At 36.5% G+C, this 19,625-nt stretch overlaps 1 protein-coding gene across 1 annotated transcript in view; it reads right to left on the bottom strand.

Annotated features, from left to right (window-relative positions):
- Positions 1 to 19,625, bottom strand: part of LOC123865184 — a 130,765-nt gene that overhangs the window by 81,871 nt on the left and 29,269 nt on the right. The window contains exon 2 of the mRNA XM_045906056.1: positions 11,256 to 11,567. Within this exon, the coding sequence (XP_045762012.1) occupies positions 11,256 to 11,325 (70 nt within the window). The 5' untranslated portion in view covers positions 11,326 to 11,567. The remainder of the gene's footprint in view (positions 1 to 11,255; positions 11,568 to 19,625) is intronic.

The following is a 19,625-nucleotide window of genomic DNA, read 5'->3' on the forward strand; positions in this document are numbered from 1 at the left end:
CGCAAATAGATGGGTGCTATCGTGACATACGATCATAAAGGATATGTTAAAGAATCTTTATTGAATAAAAGAAAGAATCGTTTATTTCATGTATATTTCACGATAAAAGCTGATCACACACGCAAGCCGGAGACATGACAGCCGCACGAATCTAAAAGCAACACATTTTTCAGTAGTGAAAATTACGTTACATTTTCATTCATTCATCATTCATGACTAACCCATCGCCGGCTCACTACAGAGCACGGGTTTCCTCTCAAAATGAGAAGGGTTTAGGCCATAGTCCTAAGTCCAAGTTTCCTCACGATGTTTTCCTTCAGCGGTGGAGCAAGTGATATTTAGTTAATTAAAACGCACATAACTACGAAAAGTTAAAGGTGCGTGCCCGGGATCGAACCCCCCAACCTCCGATTAGGAAGCGGATGTCTTTTTAACCATTAGGCCATCACAGCTTTTTTGACGTAACATTTGCCAGTAGATATTCCTTATGAATCGCACAAACTGAATAAAATTGTGCATTACAATATGACTGACACACGTCCCCAGCCAATTTATCGTCGCCTGCACTTTAATCGCACGACCACGGCTAATGGTATTTATGCGCGGGCGTCACTCGGGTGGTACAGCGAGCACTGATGTTGATTACTGTAGCGCTGTCCTTATCCCGCTTAATTGGCTTTGCTCAAACCTTTTGTCCCCCACATACACAAATTTATTTTATGCACAAATCGGGTGCGACAGGCCGGTGGTTAAGTCAGTTCGCTTGTTTGGAGTGTCAAGAGTATGGTACCATAGTGTGGTTTTTGATTTCCCGACGATAATAGACAATATGCAATTTGACAGTGTGTATCGGCAGGTATCGGAGCCTTTTGATTGATTGATGCTCACCGCAACGCCTTTAGTGATGTATAGCTAGAAGACATAATAATTTATGGCTTTTATGAAATACTAGCTGATGCCCGCGACTTCGTTCGCGTGGATGTAGTATTCTTTGATTTTCCGGGATAAAAAGTAGCCTATGTGCTAATCCAGGGTATAATCTATCTCCATTCTATCCGTCCAGTAGTTTTTGCGTGAAGGAGTAACAAACACACACACACACACACACACACACACACACACACACACACACACACACACACACACACACACATACAAACTTTCGCCTTTATAATATTAGTGTGACGTATGGCTGCTCCACCGATCAACTTGCGATCGATCAATAAATAAAGTTTAGGGACAGCGTAAAAGCAGTCTTGTATCGCTTAACTTTTACATTCACACCAGCTGTATGTAGGAACTAGGAACATTCGCTGTTTCAATCTATTTTGATTGATTAATAGGTGTATAACGCTCCGCAAGAGCTATTAAGAAATACACTTTGCCTTATTGCTTGATCAATTCACATTTAATTTAACGGTAGAAAAGTAGGTACCTACTTGCGTACACAATCTTCCGACAAATACCTATCTAAATAATATTTCAAAATCTACCAAAAAAACCCAAAATCCAAACTTCCACTTATTTTTACGTTTCAATTAAAGATGGTAGGGTACAGTTCTATATCTATTGGTAAATATTGACATGATAATTAAAATTTATTATTATGTATTTTAATTTGTACTTACTTTGTTTTTGACAATTCAAATCAATTTAAAAAAAATCTCTAATGTCTCTACAATCTACAGCTAAGCTACATACAGTTAGGATTGAGCCTAGCATCAAGGGTCAAAAATTAGCAACTAATAAAACAGTAAGTAAGAGTAAGAGGTTAGGTAATCTAAATTATCATTCTAAATTATTCACCATTATCGACGACAAGTTACGATCAGAATAGTAATTAATATTAACAACGACGTAAAACACTGGCCTTAAGCCGATTACCTAAAGTATTATGAGTCCATTAGGGATACACCAGACACCAGGATAAAGTAATATTAGCAAGGAGATGGAAAGGTAGAGATTGACATAATTTACGTAAAATACCTCTCCTTGATAAAATTAAATGTAGCTAAGTATCTTAAACAAACTTAGAACGTAAAAGTTTCACAAAAGCTAATCATACGTCTCGAGAACGTGCGCCATAGCTGTACATATTTATAAGTGTTATCTAAAGTACTAAAAGACTGTTATGCTTTCTTACGTTTCAGCCAACAACTGACACAGACAGTTACAAATACTCTACTTTAAATAAAAATATATACTCGAAACAGCCGTCTCAGAGGCGTAGATTAGTTATATACACGTAAAACTTTTTCTTTTTAACAACTCTCTTTTAAAAAACACTCCTTTTTTTGGGTTGGGGGTTAAAAAGTAGTGTGTGTTAAGTCATGGCATTGACACTGATTTGAGCACGTAGAGAAACTCTAAGCATCATCAGATGAGGGTATCATCCAGTATCTGAAAACTTATCTGCTTCATCAATCATTCACCATTCATGAATATGAATTTACTGGAACAGGAGCTATCGTCGCCTAAACAAACAGACTCAGAATAATTCACGCCCCAGTAAGTTTAATTTTCAACAAAGGTCCTATTGAAGGTCAGGGCATCAAAGTTCAAAACAAAAATTCACACAGAGACACAATATCGACCCTTCAGCTAAAACATGAATAATGCATAATGTTATTTAAATGGGTCCAGATATTTTCGCATGGGTTTCTATAGAGGTCCTTTCGTTTTAATTTACAATAATATTATAAAAGACACAAATTGTTACCATCTTATTTCATCGCCATAAATCATGTATATTATTTTGTTAAGAATTATTAGACACCCGCGGTTGTTACAGTTGAATTTTTAACCGACTTCCAAAAAAGGAGGAGGTTCTCAATTCGTCGGAATCTTTTTTTTTTTATTTTTTTATTTTTTTTTTTATTTTTTATGTATGTTCCCCGATTACTCAAATACCCCTGGACCGATTTGGAAAATTTTTTTTTTGTTTGAAAGGGTATACTGTGCAGGTGGTCCCATATAAATTTGGTGAAGATCTGATGAATATCTTCGGAGATGGAGAACAGAACTCCTCAATAGATAGGAGCAAATTGCTCGCGATCAGTGCAATAGCTTAGTAAACAGTAGGGTTTTAACTGGGCATAGCATATTATAGTACAGTGGGGCCACTAAAAATTGTGAAAAAAAAATATTCAAAAGAAAAATAAAACCGACTTCAAAAACCACAAACACTAAAAAGTAAAAAATAACTTTTGTTTAGCTACACATGTAATGTACCTAGGTATGAAGTCGGGCGAGCTTCACTCTTGGATTTCTAATTTTGTTTTAATATGCTCGCTAGATACATTACATGTGTAGCTAAACAAAAGTTATTTTTTACTTTTTAGTGTTTGTGGTTTTTGAAGTCGGTTTTATTTTTCTTTTGAAAATTTTTTTGTGACAAAAGTATTGAATAACTCAATACTTTCAGTGTATATTTTAGCATACGTTTTTCTAAGATATTTTGAACATAAGTCCATTCATATTCATATCACGTGGAATATCTACAATTTATGAATGTAAATTCCATGTTCCCAGAATACAATCCAATACTAACAAATTGCCCCAAATAAAAGATTGTACGAAGAAAAAATGCTCAAACGCCCCAAAACTACCAAAGTAGCTCACTGTGAAACTTTTTAAGAGCCAAATGGTACTTTCTTGTTTAATAATATTAAGCCTTAAACAGACCATAAAATTTGTCCCCGGCTTATTTTGTACGGAGCGCCGTGTGTAGTAAACAAGAAAAGGCGAAATTACGGCAAAGTTTTTGTGCCTTTTCCCGTCCTAAATTTTTATACACATTTCAGAAAGTGTTTTATTTTCAGAAATGTATATAAAAATCCTTGTATTTTATATTATATTCAAGTTTAATAAAAGTAAAACAAACAAAATTCATTTTTTTCTTACACAGATAATATTTTTATAATAATAACATTATGCTTGACAAGCGAACTTCATAGGTATAAAATAAAGCAGTTAATTTTTTCTAGCAACTTCGTTAGTTTGGATTTATATTTTTAAAAATTCCGTTGGAATTTCTGAGAATTGTTCTTAGTTTACGTTATAAAGAGAACCTGTATGCAAAATATCATATTTGTAGAACAAGAGACCCAGCGATTTGAGATATATGATGATATATGTATAAGTCAGTCAGTGTGATCTTTATAACAGTTTATCTATAAGCAGTGCTCTACAAGTAACTGCGAAATAAGTCTAGTATTAGGAAAACTGTATAGTTTTTCCTCAGTTAGGTCATCTAAATATTGAAAAATTTGCACGTAATTAACATACTAATTCTAACCTAATTCGAACCGCTAGGATATGGAACGCCCTTCCGGCGTCAGTTTTCCCTTCCACCTATAATATGGGTACCTTCAAGTCAAGAGTGAATAGGCAACTTCTAGGCAAGCGTGCTCCATCTTAGGCTACATCATCACTTGCTAGCAGGTCTGATTGCAGCCAAGCGCTAGTCTATAGAATTAAAAAAAAAATACTAACGTCAAACACGTGGGAACCATAATATTATAAGGCACCGAAAATACCCTTATAAAAATAACAAGAACAAATAGAAAAAACTCACTAATAATCCGGAAAATAAAAGGATAAAGAAACTATATCCTTAATAAAAGAAACTAAAAATAAGTTACGGAAGTTCTAGAAAACAGAGTCGCTTATCCGACAAAATGTAAGCATAGTCAAGCAGATAAAATAATGTATTAGCCAATTTTCTTGCCGCGTGATATATCGGATAAGGAAATGAAATCATTGGATGTGGGGAGATAACGTTTCTTATAAAAACACCGTACTCATCACTAGGTATACCTAACTATTATTTTTATGGTGAAAGTGTCACAACAACTCTTTTTTATTCAGATTATTATTTTTGTTCTGTGTAAGGGAAAGCGCGCACTGCGGTGCGGCGAATGGTGCGGGTGGTGCGTTTTAAACCCCGTAAATTTTAATTTGAACAAAGACATAATTTAAATCCCGTGCGAAATTAATTCCGAGGTGCGCGCGCTTCTATGTAGTTAGTTCTATATTCACAGATTTTGCGGGGGAAAAACGTAGGGGAAACCGCGGTGCGCGCTAGCTCTAAGGTTGCCTGTGCACTGAAGTGAAACGGATACCTGGATCAAATGGAAGTTGCCGCTTGATATGCGCGGTGCGAAACGAGCAGTTCCTTCATCCACGTTCATACACACATGCGAACTGAGTCGCTCATGAGCTGCATAGCTTGCAGGTGTAAATCATCCTTTAGAGATTTTGAAATTTGAGATATTTCGTTTTCTTTTTACAATTCACCGCGATTAATAGCCTCATCGGGGTGACAGAAGGCCTGGCTCATTTTTTTGCAACGGATCAGCTTGGCTGTCCAGCGCGTGAATGCAGCCACTATTCCTGGCATTATTTCACGTGGGCATTATTTGTAATTAGATAAGTTTTATTATAATATTTTCAGATATTTTTATTATATCGCTGCGACAATATTGTAGTTACTCGTATGTAGCGTCGTCTGTAGAGTTATACGAATTTTTTATAAGCTACTAAGTAATCAAGAGATAAGAGCATGCTTTTATTTCTGGAATCTGTGTCTAATTCTTGATGACATAAATTGTATATGCCATAATAAGCGTTGCCTACGTAATGCCTTTGGCTGTCTTATTAACTTGAAAGCTTGGCTCGTAAATACGAGAGAAAATATTCTGGCGACGATAAAATTCATATTCCCTTGTTAAGCGCTTTTTCCAGGGTTCCGTACCGGAAGCGTGCCAATGGGACCCTGTATTACTAAACTGGGTTTTACTTCCGTCTGTCCTTCCGACTGTCTGGCCGTTCGTATGCTTGTCAGCGGGCTGCACCTGCGCATCTTATGAACCGTAATAGATAAAGAGTTGAAATAACAGAGAACGTATTTCTATCACCGCTTTTACAACAAAATATAATATATACCCAAGATGGCGGATCTCAAAATGGCCGCAATGTAAATTAATTTAAAATTATACTGTGTTAGTTGTACAATGGTAAGGAGCCCTTTAAGTGCGAGCCCGACTCGCACTTAGCCAGTTTTTTAACCGACTTTTTTTCTCAATTCTGAAGCATTCCCCACATGACGAAATCACGTAATGCCATTAGATGATTTTTTAAATAAGAAAATAACATAAAACAGCTGCTTTACATTCTGGGGCGGTATTTCTCTTATTGATTTAAAATACAAAAAAGTTAATGTGTTTAGTGTTTGGCATTTTTTAGAATCATTTATTATTGTCTTCAGCGTGTTGGTACTGGTCCAAATTTTTAAGGTACAACCCTTATACAGAAAATCTGTGAAACCCTGGTTCTAAAATCCTACATCCAAGTAATATTGTGTAAATAAGTATAGGTAAGTATATGTGTAAATAAGTATAGGTATTGCATAAATCCAAAAATAGAAAGTTCGTTCAAAATATTTAAACACAGACCACAGGACTTATTAAGTCGAAGATCTACGAGTATCAATTGATAAATTACAAGTTGCGTAGAAGCAATAATTCGCTGAGCCTTCAGTTGCCCACAAGATGTTCAATCAATCAATCAGTCTGTTTGCGTCCACTGCTGGACATAGGCCTTCCCGAGAGCGCGCCACCACACACAATCCACCGCGTCCTCATCCACCCACTTCAGTCCAATGGGTCGGAGGTCGTCCCACACTGTGCTTGCTGTTACGCGGCCTCCACTCTAGAATTGGTTTGCCCCAGCGGCCATAAGTTCTGCGGCAGACGTGGCCTGCCCAATGCCACTTCAGCTGGGTATCGAACGAATTTTCCAAATGCTGCCCAGCCCAAGATAACCACACAAGCCACAAGATATTACCTATAGTAAATAATTACTACTATATATATACTAATATTGTAACTTTTTATGATTTGAAAAGTGTGTGAGTGAGGATAGGTAAGTGCTGAGTATCTTCTTACTAGAAGGAATCTGCTTTCTTCACCGGTGATAGAGTCCCAGATAAAGAAACACTAATTAATTATTATTATTATCATTGATTTTGGAAGCGCCACTGAGATTATTACTATATCATACAGATCTTACATGAATATGATTCAAATTTTTGGGCCGTATTCGTCCAAGGACGTATTCAATTTATTTATGCTTTTTTTGTAAATTGAAATGAAATAATATTAATTTATCTGCTAATATTAAAATTATCTTCTTTGATATATTACTCCAAACAGTCAAGGTGAACAAATAAAGGCAGAGGAAAGTATATAAACAGGGTCGCGGTTAGAATTCCTCCATACGGTAATGAGATGTGACATCTTGCGGCGGCCCAAACAATGTACGGCTTTGAATATTCCGGTTGAACATTTTGGTGGGATTATTCCGGGAAGCCTTGAGTTTTTGGGCCGTGTTTTATTTATTTATGATTTTTGTTTGTTAATGAATTTTTTTTTACTAGCCAGTATTAAAATTGTTTTCTTTGATATTATTTCAACTGTAAATTATTACGGTTCGTTGTTTTAATTTTGTTAATACTTACCTAATTTAGATTTAGCATTTGGAAAAGGAAAAACTAAGTTTTGAAAGCTAAATAGGTTTTAGTTTTAGGCTTGCAAGAAGTTATAGGCTGATAAGAACTGTTGAAATTATTGTACTGGTCTTCCTCGGAGTTCGTCGTTGTCATAGGAGGTCGTGATCGGCCTTGAAAAACGCAAAAGTTTTCAAATTTTGTAATATAGTGCACGGTAAACAAAAGTTGACTGGCAAACCAATCGCGCAGCAGAAAAAACCTCGCTGCCGTTGCGTCTCACTCAATACCATCTTAACAAAGCCAGTTGGTTTTATCTTGACGCCAACTTTACGCATCCTCCTTGGTGTAGTGGTGAGACCTGTGGTCTTACAAGTGGGAGGGCCCGGGTTTAATTTCCAGCAAGAACAATTTGGTAATTGATAATTTCTAACTGTTGTTACTGGCCTGGTATGGTGGCAGTCGTAGCTAGTTACCATCCTACAGCAAAACCATGCGGCTAAGAGATTTAGTGATCCAGTACAATGTGATGTAGAAACTCAGATGGGAAACTATCATACGTCTTCTAAGTTAGCCCTCTACTATCTTAGACAACATCATCAACACCAGATGAGATCGTCAAAGGTTTTTTTTTTTTTTTTCTTTAAATCTGGCTTTACTCTGATTAGCCAATATAAAGTGTGTAGTTATTTTCAAGTTATTGAATCTATACAAGTATGGACTTCGTCTGCGCCGGCGCCCGCCGACATACGCGCGGCGCCCCTTTAGAGCGTTTCTCAGTCAGTTCCACCACCAAAAAACACCAACTAACACAAAAACCATCCACTCTTAACAAAATAAAACACTCCAAACAAGCACAGCACGCGCGCCAGCACTTTTTTAATTTTTAAACCTAATAAATATAGTCTGCCGCTCAAATAAACCAACCTTTTTCGTTATTTCCATGAGCTCGGCTCATCTCAAAGTTGAAGAGCCCTGTACACCACTTTTAGTGCGCAAAGCACCTATGATGCGTGGCTTAATCGCCCCACTTCCTTTCACTTTGAATGCGAAGCTTGCGTGAGGACAGGAGAAATTACGTGTGTCGAGCAAATACCATCTAATCTGAACCTTTTACTATCATAGGCTACGGTACTGGCAGGTACGGACTGCAAAAATACGCTAAATAGAAATAAAAAGTAAAAGTAGCGCTGGGATAACCGATAGGTATAACGTGATGTGTGGCACAATCACACTAATATTATAAAGGAGAAAGTTTGTATGTGTGTGTGTGTGTGTGTGTGTGTGTATGTTTGTTAGTCCTTCACGCAAATATACTGGACGGATTGGGCTGAAAAGAATGGAGATAGATTATACCCTGGATTAGCACATAGGCTTCTTTTTATCCCGGAAAATCAAAGATTTCCTACGGGATTTCAAAAAACCGAAATCCGAGCGGGCGAAGCTGCGGGCATCCTCTAGTTTACAAAATAAACATTTTTAGGGTTCCGTACCCAAACGTTGCCAACGGGACCCTATTACTAAGCCTCCACTGTCCGTCCGTCCGTCTGTCTGTCAGCGGGTTGTATCTCAAAAACCGAAATAGGTAGAGACTTGAAATTTTCACAAAATGAATATATATTTATTGCTGCTTTAACAACAAATAATGAAAACTTCAAAATGGCCGTCCGTAGTTGTTATTCCGACAAAATTGATAGCCAAGTAATTCTCGTTGTCTGAGTGAGCGTGGTTTGGATTATAATAGATGATTGTGATACCATTGAGCGTCTCTGATGACGGAGACTGAAACTGTCTGATGGTAGGACATTTTTGTTTTTATAAATAGGTAAGTTTCAATTCTTTTTACTGAGTACTTATAAAAACTAAAGTTATTTACTTTTAAAATATTTGCTACTTCATTTAGAAATGAACGTCGAATTTGTAGAGTATTATTGAGATCAAGGTCTGTTTGCTGAAGGAAACCGGGTGGCTCAGTTTCCACAATAACCTGCTATTATATTATTAAACAAATGAAACTACTGCGGCCTTTTTGGTTGCGTTGAAAAGCCAACAATCCACACCGGCCCCAGTGGAAATTATCATTAAAAGTTTCTTTTTACTTTCGATTTGATTGTGTTAACTACTTAAATATACTCGTACTTACCATGATAGGTATCTATACTAATAAATAAAATTGGAGTGTCTGTCTGTAATTTCGAAATAACTACCTCATATTAAGGTCATATGGTTATTTGAACGATACCATAACTGAATCACACGTTTTTAAAATTTTTGTCTGTCTGTCTGTTTGAAAAGGCTAATCTTCGGAACGGCTGGACCGATTTTGACGGGGTTTTCACAGACAAGTAGAGAATTGACCAGGGAGTAACATAGGCTACTTTTTTAACCGACTTTCAAAAAGGGAGTTGTGTTTTTCTACCTATGTGCACCGAAATCTCCGAGATTTCTGAACCGATTTGCGTCATTTCTTTTTTAATCGATAGAGGAACTTCGCGACATTGTTTCATAAAAAATTTGGAGTCCAACTCCTCAATCCTGATGCTGCAGGGGATCTGACCAATCCACGCGGGCGAAGCTGCGGGCATCAGCTAGTTTAAAATATTTTTTACAGTCAAAAGTGAGTCTTTCATTCGAATTGGGTGCCATTGTACACTTTTATTGTCAATCTACTCCTACGAAACGTTTATGCTCAGCGTTTCTAATATGAACCGCTAAGGTGTGGAATGTCCTTCCAGCATCCGTGTTTTCTGTCAAATTCAGCAGATCATTACTTCCCCTAACTTCGTCACCAACAATATTATTGTATCCATTTATATTCTTATCAGTCAAAGTAAAAAATCATCCTATTTGAAGTTCATAATCATGATCGGCCCATTACCGGCGCACTACTGAGCACAGGTATCTACTCAGATGAGAGGGTTTAAGCCATAGTCCACCACGTTGACCCAGTTTGCAGACTTTACATACCTTTGAGAACATAATGAAGGACTCTCAGGCATGCAGGTTTCCTCACGATGTTTCCCTTCACAGTTAAAGCAAGTTTGAATCAATATCAGTTAAGTACAGTAGTTATTTGAAGTTGGAAATATCTTTTTCTGCACACGTTTCGTTGCGAAAAGCACCTATGAAGCGTCACTGAATCGCCCCACTTTCCCCGCTTTGAATACTAACGCGAGCTTGAGGGGAATTTTCTTTACCGTGTTTATAGAGATACCAGACCTGCAAAATACACTATGGAATGTAAGGGTGGCCACATGCTTTGAATGCCTTTAAACCGTAAAGCAAAATGACAAGATAAATTTCAAACACTATAAAACTTTTGTAATGTCTGTCAGGTAACCAAGGCGTATTAACAGGGCTCTCTCCGTCACTCGCTTCATACGATCGTAGTTCCAATTTCATTTGAATATTAAGCAACCAAAGTCCATTAAATTTTGCAGACATATTCTTGAAACTAATATCTGTGTCCGTGGTGTTTTAAATTTTTCTAAAAATACGCAGTTTTAAAATTACAGGGGCTCAAAGATTTGTATGTAAATTTTTAAGACCGCGTAACTTTGAAACTGAATATTTTAACAGAAATCTGGAAAACCACAGACATAGATATTAGTTTCTAGAATATGTCTGCAAAATTTCATGTACTTTGACTGCTTAATATTCAAATGAAATTGGAACTACGTTTGTGTGAAGCGAGTGACGGAGAGACCCCTCTTAATCCAATTTATTAAATGTACTGTACTGTACTTACCAATGAATTGCAGACTGATGCAAGTCAAGCAGATTACCAGGGCTTGGAATAGCACTGTCATTTTGATCATTTTGTCTACTTCACTAGGTGCATTTTAGAAACATTTGGAATCCATCTTAACTCTCACTCTTGAATCTATTCATATTAGCAAACAGGTGCAATTTTTTGATTAACACTTCCGTAATTAATTTATAATATGAATTTTAAGTCAATACAATAATTTAAATTCGTAAATATAATTAACATTTTATTTAAAACGTCATTGTATTTGTTTACGCTGAGTCGATTACATTTTGGAATTAGTCCTCCGATCTGAAACAAAGAAAAACGAATAGATCAATTTTTATTTAAGTAGGTATGTAAAATTTTCATAGTAGGGGAGAGGACGCGCGGCTCACCCGCGTTGTCATAGTGTTGTGTTGCACGAGTCCGTATCGACCGCGTCCATCGATTTCGTCGTGTCTTGTAGTTTTGTATATTGAAAAATATGACCAGTTGCCTGTTCGTCACGTGTAAACAATAAAATAACCAATAATCCATTCTCAAAAACGTGAACTAGCCTGACAATATACTTAATATTGTTATATTGTAGGGAATAATAATATAATTGTTACAAATGCATTGTACAGGGCTGTTTACGTATCGAAAATCCGATTCAGAATCAGTAGGACCACATGAACAGTTAAAATCAAAATCAAATGTTTGTAGTGCTGTCAGTACAAGTTTATTTTGTTTTGTGGTAATAATTTTACTCTCATTTTGTTGCGTTATTGCGTACCAAAAATATATCGATATCCATCACCCGGCATGTGATGTCACCTCACTAGAAAATGGTCATCTCGATCTGTCGCGAACAATACCTATTTCAGTAACTTATGCAACTGCACGTTCGGACCCTCGTAATATGTGCCTATGCAACCAAATCTAATCTTACCTAAACTAGCCCTTATCCTCCCAGCACTAGGCAAAGGCCTCCCTGATGTACTCTTACAACTCCGTATTCCATGTATCTTTAGGTCACGAATCTAAAAATGTATCCAATTCATCGCACCAGCCTCGCCTCAGCCTACCCGTAGGCGCTGATGATTTTCGGGGATCCAGCATGAAAAAAAAATTCAATAAATTAATCAACCAAAACTTGAAATATCAAATGCGGTGGTTACTACAGGTAAAAATCAGGCAATCTCATTTAAGTAGGTACTCTGTCTCTTGAAGCCATTTGACATTGAATAACGTTTGAATTATTTATTTGTGTGCAATTAATAACTATCCTACGTAAAATATGTTGTATCATTCATTCTGAAATTATAAGATTCTGAAGTTAGATCTGATTAGATAGAGTTAGATAAATCTATGGTTCCGAAGATAGACGAAACGAGAGATGGATAGACAGACGGATGGACGAACAAATGCAAATTCGCCCAAGTAGACTCGGAAATCTCGATTGGCTCGGTCAAATAAACAATAAAAAATTTAAATGCAATTTTGCAAACTCTTTTACACGATGGTTCTTTGGATTTCATCCAAATTCTTGAGAACGAGTAAATGTTTGTTTTGATGTACAGTCGCGACGGGCTGGTATCTTCACAATCGGGAACGGCGCGCCTTTTACTATAAAAATGAATACCTAAACGATATTTTCGCTCGTAAAGTGCTTAGAATGTTTGTAAGACAATATAAAGAGGACAAGATTTGATATTCTGGTAAGAGATATAAAAAAATAGAATTGCACCTTGCTACTGATACCAAGCATTACACAAACAATTTTTAAATACGTAACTAAAGTTTTCAAGTTGTTTTTCACAGGTCGATGCATTTTTTGATTTGTAATTATATTATTACTTAAGTAAAATTATGTAATGATTTTAGTACAATTTAGTAGATAGGCACAGTCCTTACGCTGGTTAAGCAACGTTGATTCAAATCGATAACAGGATGAGTGACCAACACTTAGTTAGTTGTTAGCTCAGAATAAGCAAAACCATGGCTCTCTTCTATAATCAAGGGTTGTTAGCACTAACATCTAAAGAGTAAGCCTATCTTGTTATAAAAAAAACATGAAAGGTAAAAGTAAAATCTCATTCTCTTCGTACAGTCGTGTGCGGTCTTGGTTCTCAGACCAGGGCGCGTTTGGAACCCTCGTAGTTTTAGTTATAAGTGTACGTAATTTATTATCATCGTTACATCATTATCTAACAAATTCTACATTGATTGAGAGTCAAAAAGTGTACAATGGTACCTTTATTTGAATAAATGATTTGAATTTGAAAGATCTGGGAGCCCACCGCATTATCATTCAAAGGAAATTCCTGCAAAAGTGATTAATGGACGTCGACCACGATGTATAAGAAATACGATACAGAAAAAGAGAGAGAGAGAGAGAGAGAAAGAGAGAGAAAGAAAGGGGGAGAAAGAGTGAGAGAGAGAGAACAAAATTCATCAATTAACACTGATAAAATGAAGCAAAAGCTTTAGAAAACTGGATCAAAGGCTCATTGATTTATGCAGCACAACAAGAAACTAATGGCTTTCCTACGAATAATTCCTTGAACTCCCCACAAGAAAATGTCGAAAACTTAATTTATAAGGGTATTCGTTTAAACGGAAAACGTGCTGATCACGTTGTGTCTTTTATCTTTCTTCAATTTCGTTTAATATAATGGCAGTTTTCTCTTTTTAGTGTTACGTACTCGTTAATAAGAACGGGGCAATTTTGGTCAAACTTCTGTATTTATCTGGTCCACTAACTCGCTTTTTTGTCGGTCTGTTTGTTTGTTTGTTTGGCAAAAATTTGCAATTTAAACTAACTTCGCGATGAGCTAGAGGTTTGAAATTTTAAAAAGAGGTTGGAACTGAATGACAATACAAGATTATCTTGCTTTATTTTCTTTGACTTTGAACAACGATCTTCTTTTGTTGTCCGTACGTCAAAAGGAAAAAAGGAATCCTTATAGAATCACATTGTTGTCTGTCTGTCTGTCTCCCCGTCTGTCATGTTTGTCAAGAAAAACTATAGAATACTTCTCGTTGACCTAGAATTATGAAATCTCGCAGGTAGGTAAATCTAATAGCACAAGTAAAGGACAAAATCCGGAAACCATGAATTTGTGGTTACATCACAAAAAAAAATTAAAATGTGTTCATGAACAAATAAATTCATGAAACAATCATAATCCAAACCAACGCAAACATTTAAAACAATTGAAATTAGTACACTACCCACCTGCTTATTTTTTTTTGTTCAAAGGATTTATTCGTGTTAAACACAAAATTCAGATTAACGTTATTCTGAGATGTCAAATAACGATCTGTATTTGATGTAGATCATGAATAGAATTAAGTAAGTACGTAGGTATACCGTGAAATCTTTTGATTCATTCTTGTATCACTTTAATTTAAAAATAGACTTTCATATTTAAATTTTAAATGAAAACATCTATTATTATTCTCTTCTCGCCTGACCTCAGTAAACTCATTCCCAAGTAATTCACTTAGCGAACAAACGGTTGGGAAAAATTCATAGCCGAAGTATCAAGGCCATCAAAAGACTCGACACAAAATATTCTACTACTAGAATGTTTTTATTCAGTGGTTATTTCCATTTGCTTTGTAGGGCTTCGTACTCAAATTGTGCTAACAGATTCCTATTACTAAGCCTCCGCTGTCCGTCAGTCTGTCAGTGGGCTGTATCTCATGAATTTTCACACAGTGTGTAGGTCTATTGCCACTATAATAAAAAAAAAATCTAAATAGCCGCCATGCAAATAAAAAAAGTGTTATTTCTGCTACGATGGCACGGAACCCTTAGCATGCGAGTCCGACTCGCACTTGGCACCTTTCAGGTACGGAACCCTAAAAACGAGATACATTGCAGTAAATCCGAAAATTAAGAAAAAAAATTGACCTAAATTATAGCAGAAGTAGGAAAATTTTCCGCAAATGAGCTCGTAAACATCCAAAATAATGAAGTAAAATTTGAATGCTGTATTCAACCCCAAGGAGTGTAAAATTATCTCGGTGAAAACTTATGCTTACAAATAAAAATATTTGAATGCAACTTCTTATTAAATTACTGGCTGGATGGCATCTCTGATGAAAAGGCAGCGTGATTACGTTACGCTACTCTATATAATTCGTAAAGATGGGTTTCGGAAGCTGAGGAGCATTTCCGTATTATTTAACTCTGTTTATGGTTCCTTTCAAATCCTTATACATCAAAATAGCAGGTCTGTGTTGGCGTTTACTGGCGCGCGTGCGGTGCCTTTTTGGAGTGTTTTTTTTTTGTTGTTAAAAGTGGCCGGTTTTTGTGTTTTGCTGGTGTTTTTTGGTGGTGGAACTGACTGGAAAGCGCTCTAAAGGGGCGCCGCGTGTGTGTCGGCGAGCCCCGGCACAGACGAGGTCCATTGTTGTATAGTTTACCTAACTTGTAAATAACTACAAACATGACATTGGCTAATCTGTGTAAAGCCAGACGAGAGAGAAAAAAAAGCCTATTAGAAAATTAGAATATAATTTTAATACGCGGAAAAAAAGAGTCACGGGAAGTTTTTCAGTCAAGATCATGGTCAAGATGTTCTGTTATCTTGAGCATAATCCATACTAATATTATAAATGTAAAAGTGTGTCTGTCTGTTTGTATGTCTGTCTGCTAGCTTTTCACGGCCCAACAGTTTAACCGATTTTGATGAAATTTGGCACAGAGGTAGCTTGCATCGGTAGAAATTGACGTAGGTAATTTTTATCCCGGAAAATTAAAGGGTTCCCACGGGATTTAATTAAACTAAATCCACGCGTTTCAATTTATCTCATAATAGGCCGCATGCGAACAGGCATGTACAAAGAATATACTACTCTCTGGGCATGTACGATGCCGTTTGGATCGCTCGGAGCAATGCAACGGGGCATCGCCGTCTATTGACGAATGCGTCGGTCGGGTACGATGTGAACGAACATGCAAAACCAACTTGGAAATGTAAATGCATGCTGAAATAAAGGGGCTCTAAATAAAAGAAGAACCATCATCAAAAGCAAAAGGCATAATGAAATGTCTATTTATTAACTCCAGTGCTTTAAACAATCACGTCCTTTGAAACCCCTAACCATATGAGGCATTCCAAACAAAATTAAGTACCAAAATCCAACAAGCGTTGTCTGCAAACATTTCCATGAATCAAATGTACATACTGAACCTTTTCCCTAAAGCACAATTTCAAAAGTAGCATCCAGCTTTGTGGTTAGTTAAAAACCGGCCAAGTGCGAGACAGGTTTCACTTTGAGGTTCCGTACATATTAAAATTATGAACAACATATCTTGGGTGTGTGTGAGATATTTCATTTCCGAGCTAGACACATCAACAAACCGTGCAAGAAAAGCCCAAAAAATTTACAACTGTTTTGGTCACAACTTACAAACTACTTAATGAATAATTGTTGTTTTCAATATTTGTGGTTTAAATACAGTATAATGATACATAATTCACCGAAATTTCATATTTGAGGTAGATCCTAACCGCGTCATAAAAATGGTCTAAAACTGACAACTTGACTTGACTGCTCCTCATTTCTTAATTGTTTAAGATAAAAAAGAGTAAAAAGTGTATTCGTACTCTACTTAAAAAGCTCTAGACAATGATACCCCACATGCTAGGATAAGAAAAAAAAATCAGCTATTTTTTTCAAGTAAGAGCCCCCTGTAAATAATTTAATTGGATTTCAAATTCAATATTCGATTCTGGGTCAATGTTTTACATCAAACAGTACAATTTCAGATTTGTAACTCATTACGTTTACCAGCGAGAGCTGTGATGCGCGGACAGACAGCAGAGTGACATTAACAGGAGTCCGTTTTTAACCTTTGTATACGGAACCCTAAAACTCCACATTTCTATTCATTTGGTGAGGAAATGAGCTGAAATTCGTTTTGTAGAGGCTTCTTAGGGATGCGCTTAATACCATTCATACTTTTTTCAAGTCCAATAAAAATGTTGAGGGACTGTAAATTGAGTAAATTATAAAAAAAGTTTTTTGATGAGAACGACGCATCGCAATATTCTGAAAGCGTTTTTTAAAGCATTTATATGAGTACTAGTTAGTAAAGGGAAAATTGCGGAGGTAATTAAAATTTTACATGAATAATATTTTGTGAGAGGAATTTAGTACCTATTCATTAATTTTATATAGAGTGGTGATGGCTTAGTACTTAATACTTTGGCCTCCTAGGTTGGGTGTTCAATCTCTGGTCTATCTAACCTGTAAGCTATTAAATATTACTTGCTTTAGCGGTGAAGGAACACATCAAGGATGGGTTAAAATGAAGATGATAAATTATTATGAGAACAAAAACGTCTCAGAAGTCGACATAAGTAAGATCGGATAACTTAAAGTGTTCACCCTCGCGGCATATAATGAGAAAATATATGAGTAAGGTAACTGAGAAATCGCGTCTCATCCAAAAGTTTTTACCCTCCTAAGAACTTGATATGAAACCTTAAATGGTACGGCCAAACAAACCACGGAAACTTTATCGTACAATTTTTAACCCCCGAACCGAAAAGAGGGGTGTTATAAGTTTGACGTGTGTATCTGTGTATCTGTCTGTGGCATCGTAGCTCCTAAACTAATGAACCGATTTTAATTTAGTTTTTTGTTTGAAAGGTGGCTTGATCGAGAGTGTTCCTAGCTAAAATCCAAGAAAATCGGTTCAGCCGTTCGAAAGTTTCAGCTCTTTTCTAGTTACTGTAACCTTCACTTGTCGGGGGTGTTATAAAATTTTAATTTACACTTGTTATTGACTTCAAACAAGTAATTTAAAAAGTTTTTACAACAAACCCCGACTGCGGTTTGCACTGCATCTTTTTCAGCCCTCACAATATTAAAGCACCTAAAATAGGACATTTTGAATTTAAGAATGTTATGTAGCCATTGAAATTCGCCCCATCAAGACAAATTATTTATCAAAATCGGTTGAGCCATTGAGTTGCGAGCGGATATAAGAACGGACCCAAGTCAAACTCTTCGGGCTCAAAATTCTATGACAGTTCATAATAAGCGCTAAATATATATTTTACTGCTACAGAAATATAGATATAAAATAGAAAGATGTAAAGGTAAGTAGATGAAATATACAAAAGATACGTAACGTAATATAAGATGGAAATATGAATTTGAGTATTCTAACCATTTGCATTGACCAAACGAAGGTCTGTATTCCGCATGAGATTTGTGTGCCACAAAGCAACGACCTGTATTTAATATTACGGTTACTACGCACCAGATTAGTTATTGCGAACGAATATTTTTGCCACTCGTTTTTGTTGCCCGTTGGGTGCCAACGGATCTGTCTGTCTGTCTATCCATTCCTTAGAGAAAGGGTTCCTAAAATGATTATAGTAATTATCTTTTGTCTATTTTATAATGTTATCGTCTTAACAAAATCCATACTAATATTATAATTATGCGAAGATGTGTCTGTCTGTCTGTCTGCGTGTCTGTCTGTCTGTCTGCTACCTTTTCACGGCCCAACAGTTTAACCGATTTTGACGAAATTTGATACAGGGTTAGCTTATATCCCGGGGACGGACATAGGCTACTTTTTATCCCGAAAAATCAATGAGCTACCACGGGATTCCTAAAAACCCATCCGCTTAACCGATTTGTATGAAATTTGGTACCGAGGTATCTTGCGTCCCTGTAATCGACATAGGCATTTTATCCCGGAAAATCAAACAGTTCCCACGGGATCTTTAAAAACCTAAATCCACGCGGACGAAGTCGCGGGCATCCTCTAGTAATCGTAGTAATTTAGGAAACAGTTACCTCTCCGCTAGAACTTTGACCGCGCCCTCAATATATCTCGTATGTAATTACTATGTGCGGATCACATCTGGCGCTATCTTAGCTGCGGTTGGATAAGCGGTTTCAGTTTGCACATTGTTTTGTATGAATAGGACAGTTACAATTTATTACTGAAGTTTTATTAAAAGTGCCTTTACCTACATTGTAATTTTTAGGTTCAAAGAATAATGACGTATCATTTATCAAAATCGCTTGAGCCGTTCAGTATTTACAAACCGACATAGAAACATACATACATACATACATACATACATACGGGTCAAACACATAACCCTCCTTTGGGCTTCGCCACAGTCGGGTAAAAAAGGAACCCTTACAGGATCACTACGTAGTTAACCAAAACCTATAGAGTACTTCTCATTGACCTAGAATCATGAAAGGCAGGTAGTAAACACTACCCATGATATTTCAAACGCGAAAGTGTGTTTGTTTGTTGGTTAGTCCTTCAATCATGTCCCAACGCAGCAACGGATTGAAGTGTTTTTTACAGGCGCATAGTTAAAGACCTGGGCATAG

Source organism: Maniola jurtina, chromosome 5 (genome assembly GCF_905333055.1).
Source record: "Maniola jurtina chromosome 5, ilManJurt1.1, whole genome shotgun sequence".
NCBI classification, from domain to species: domain Eukaryota; kingdom Metazoa; phylum Arthropoda; class Insecta; order Lepidoptera; family Nymphalidae; genus Maniola; species Maniola jurtina.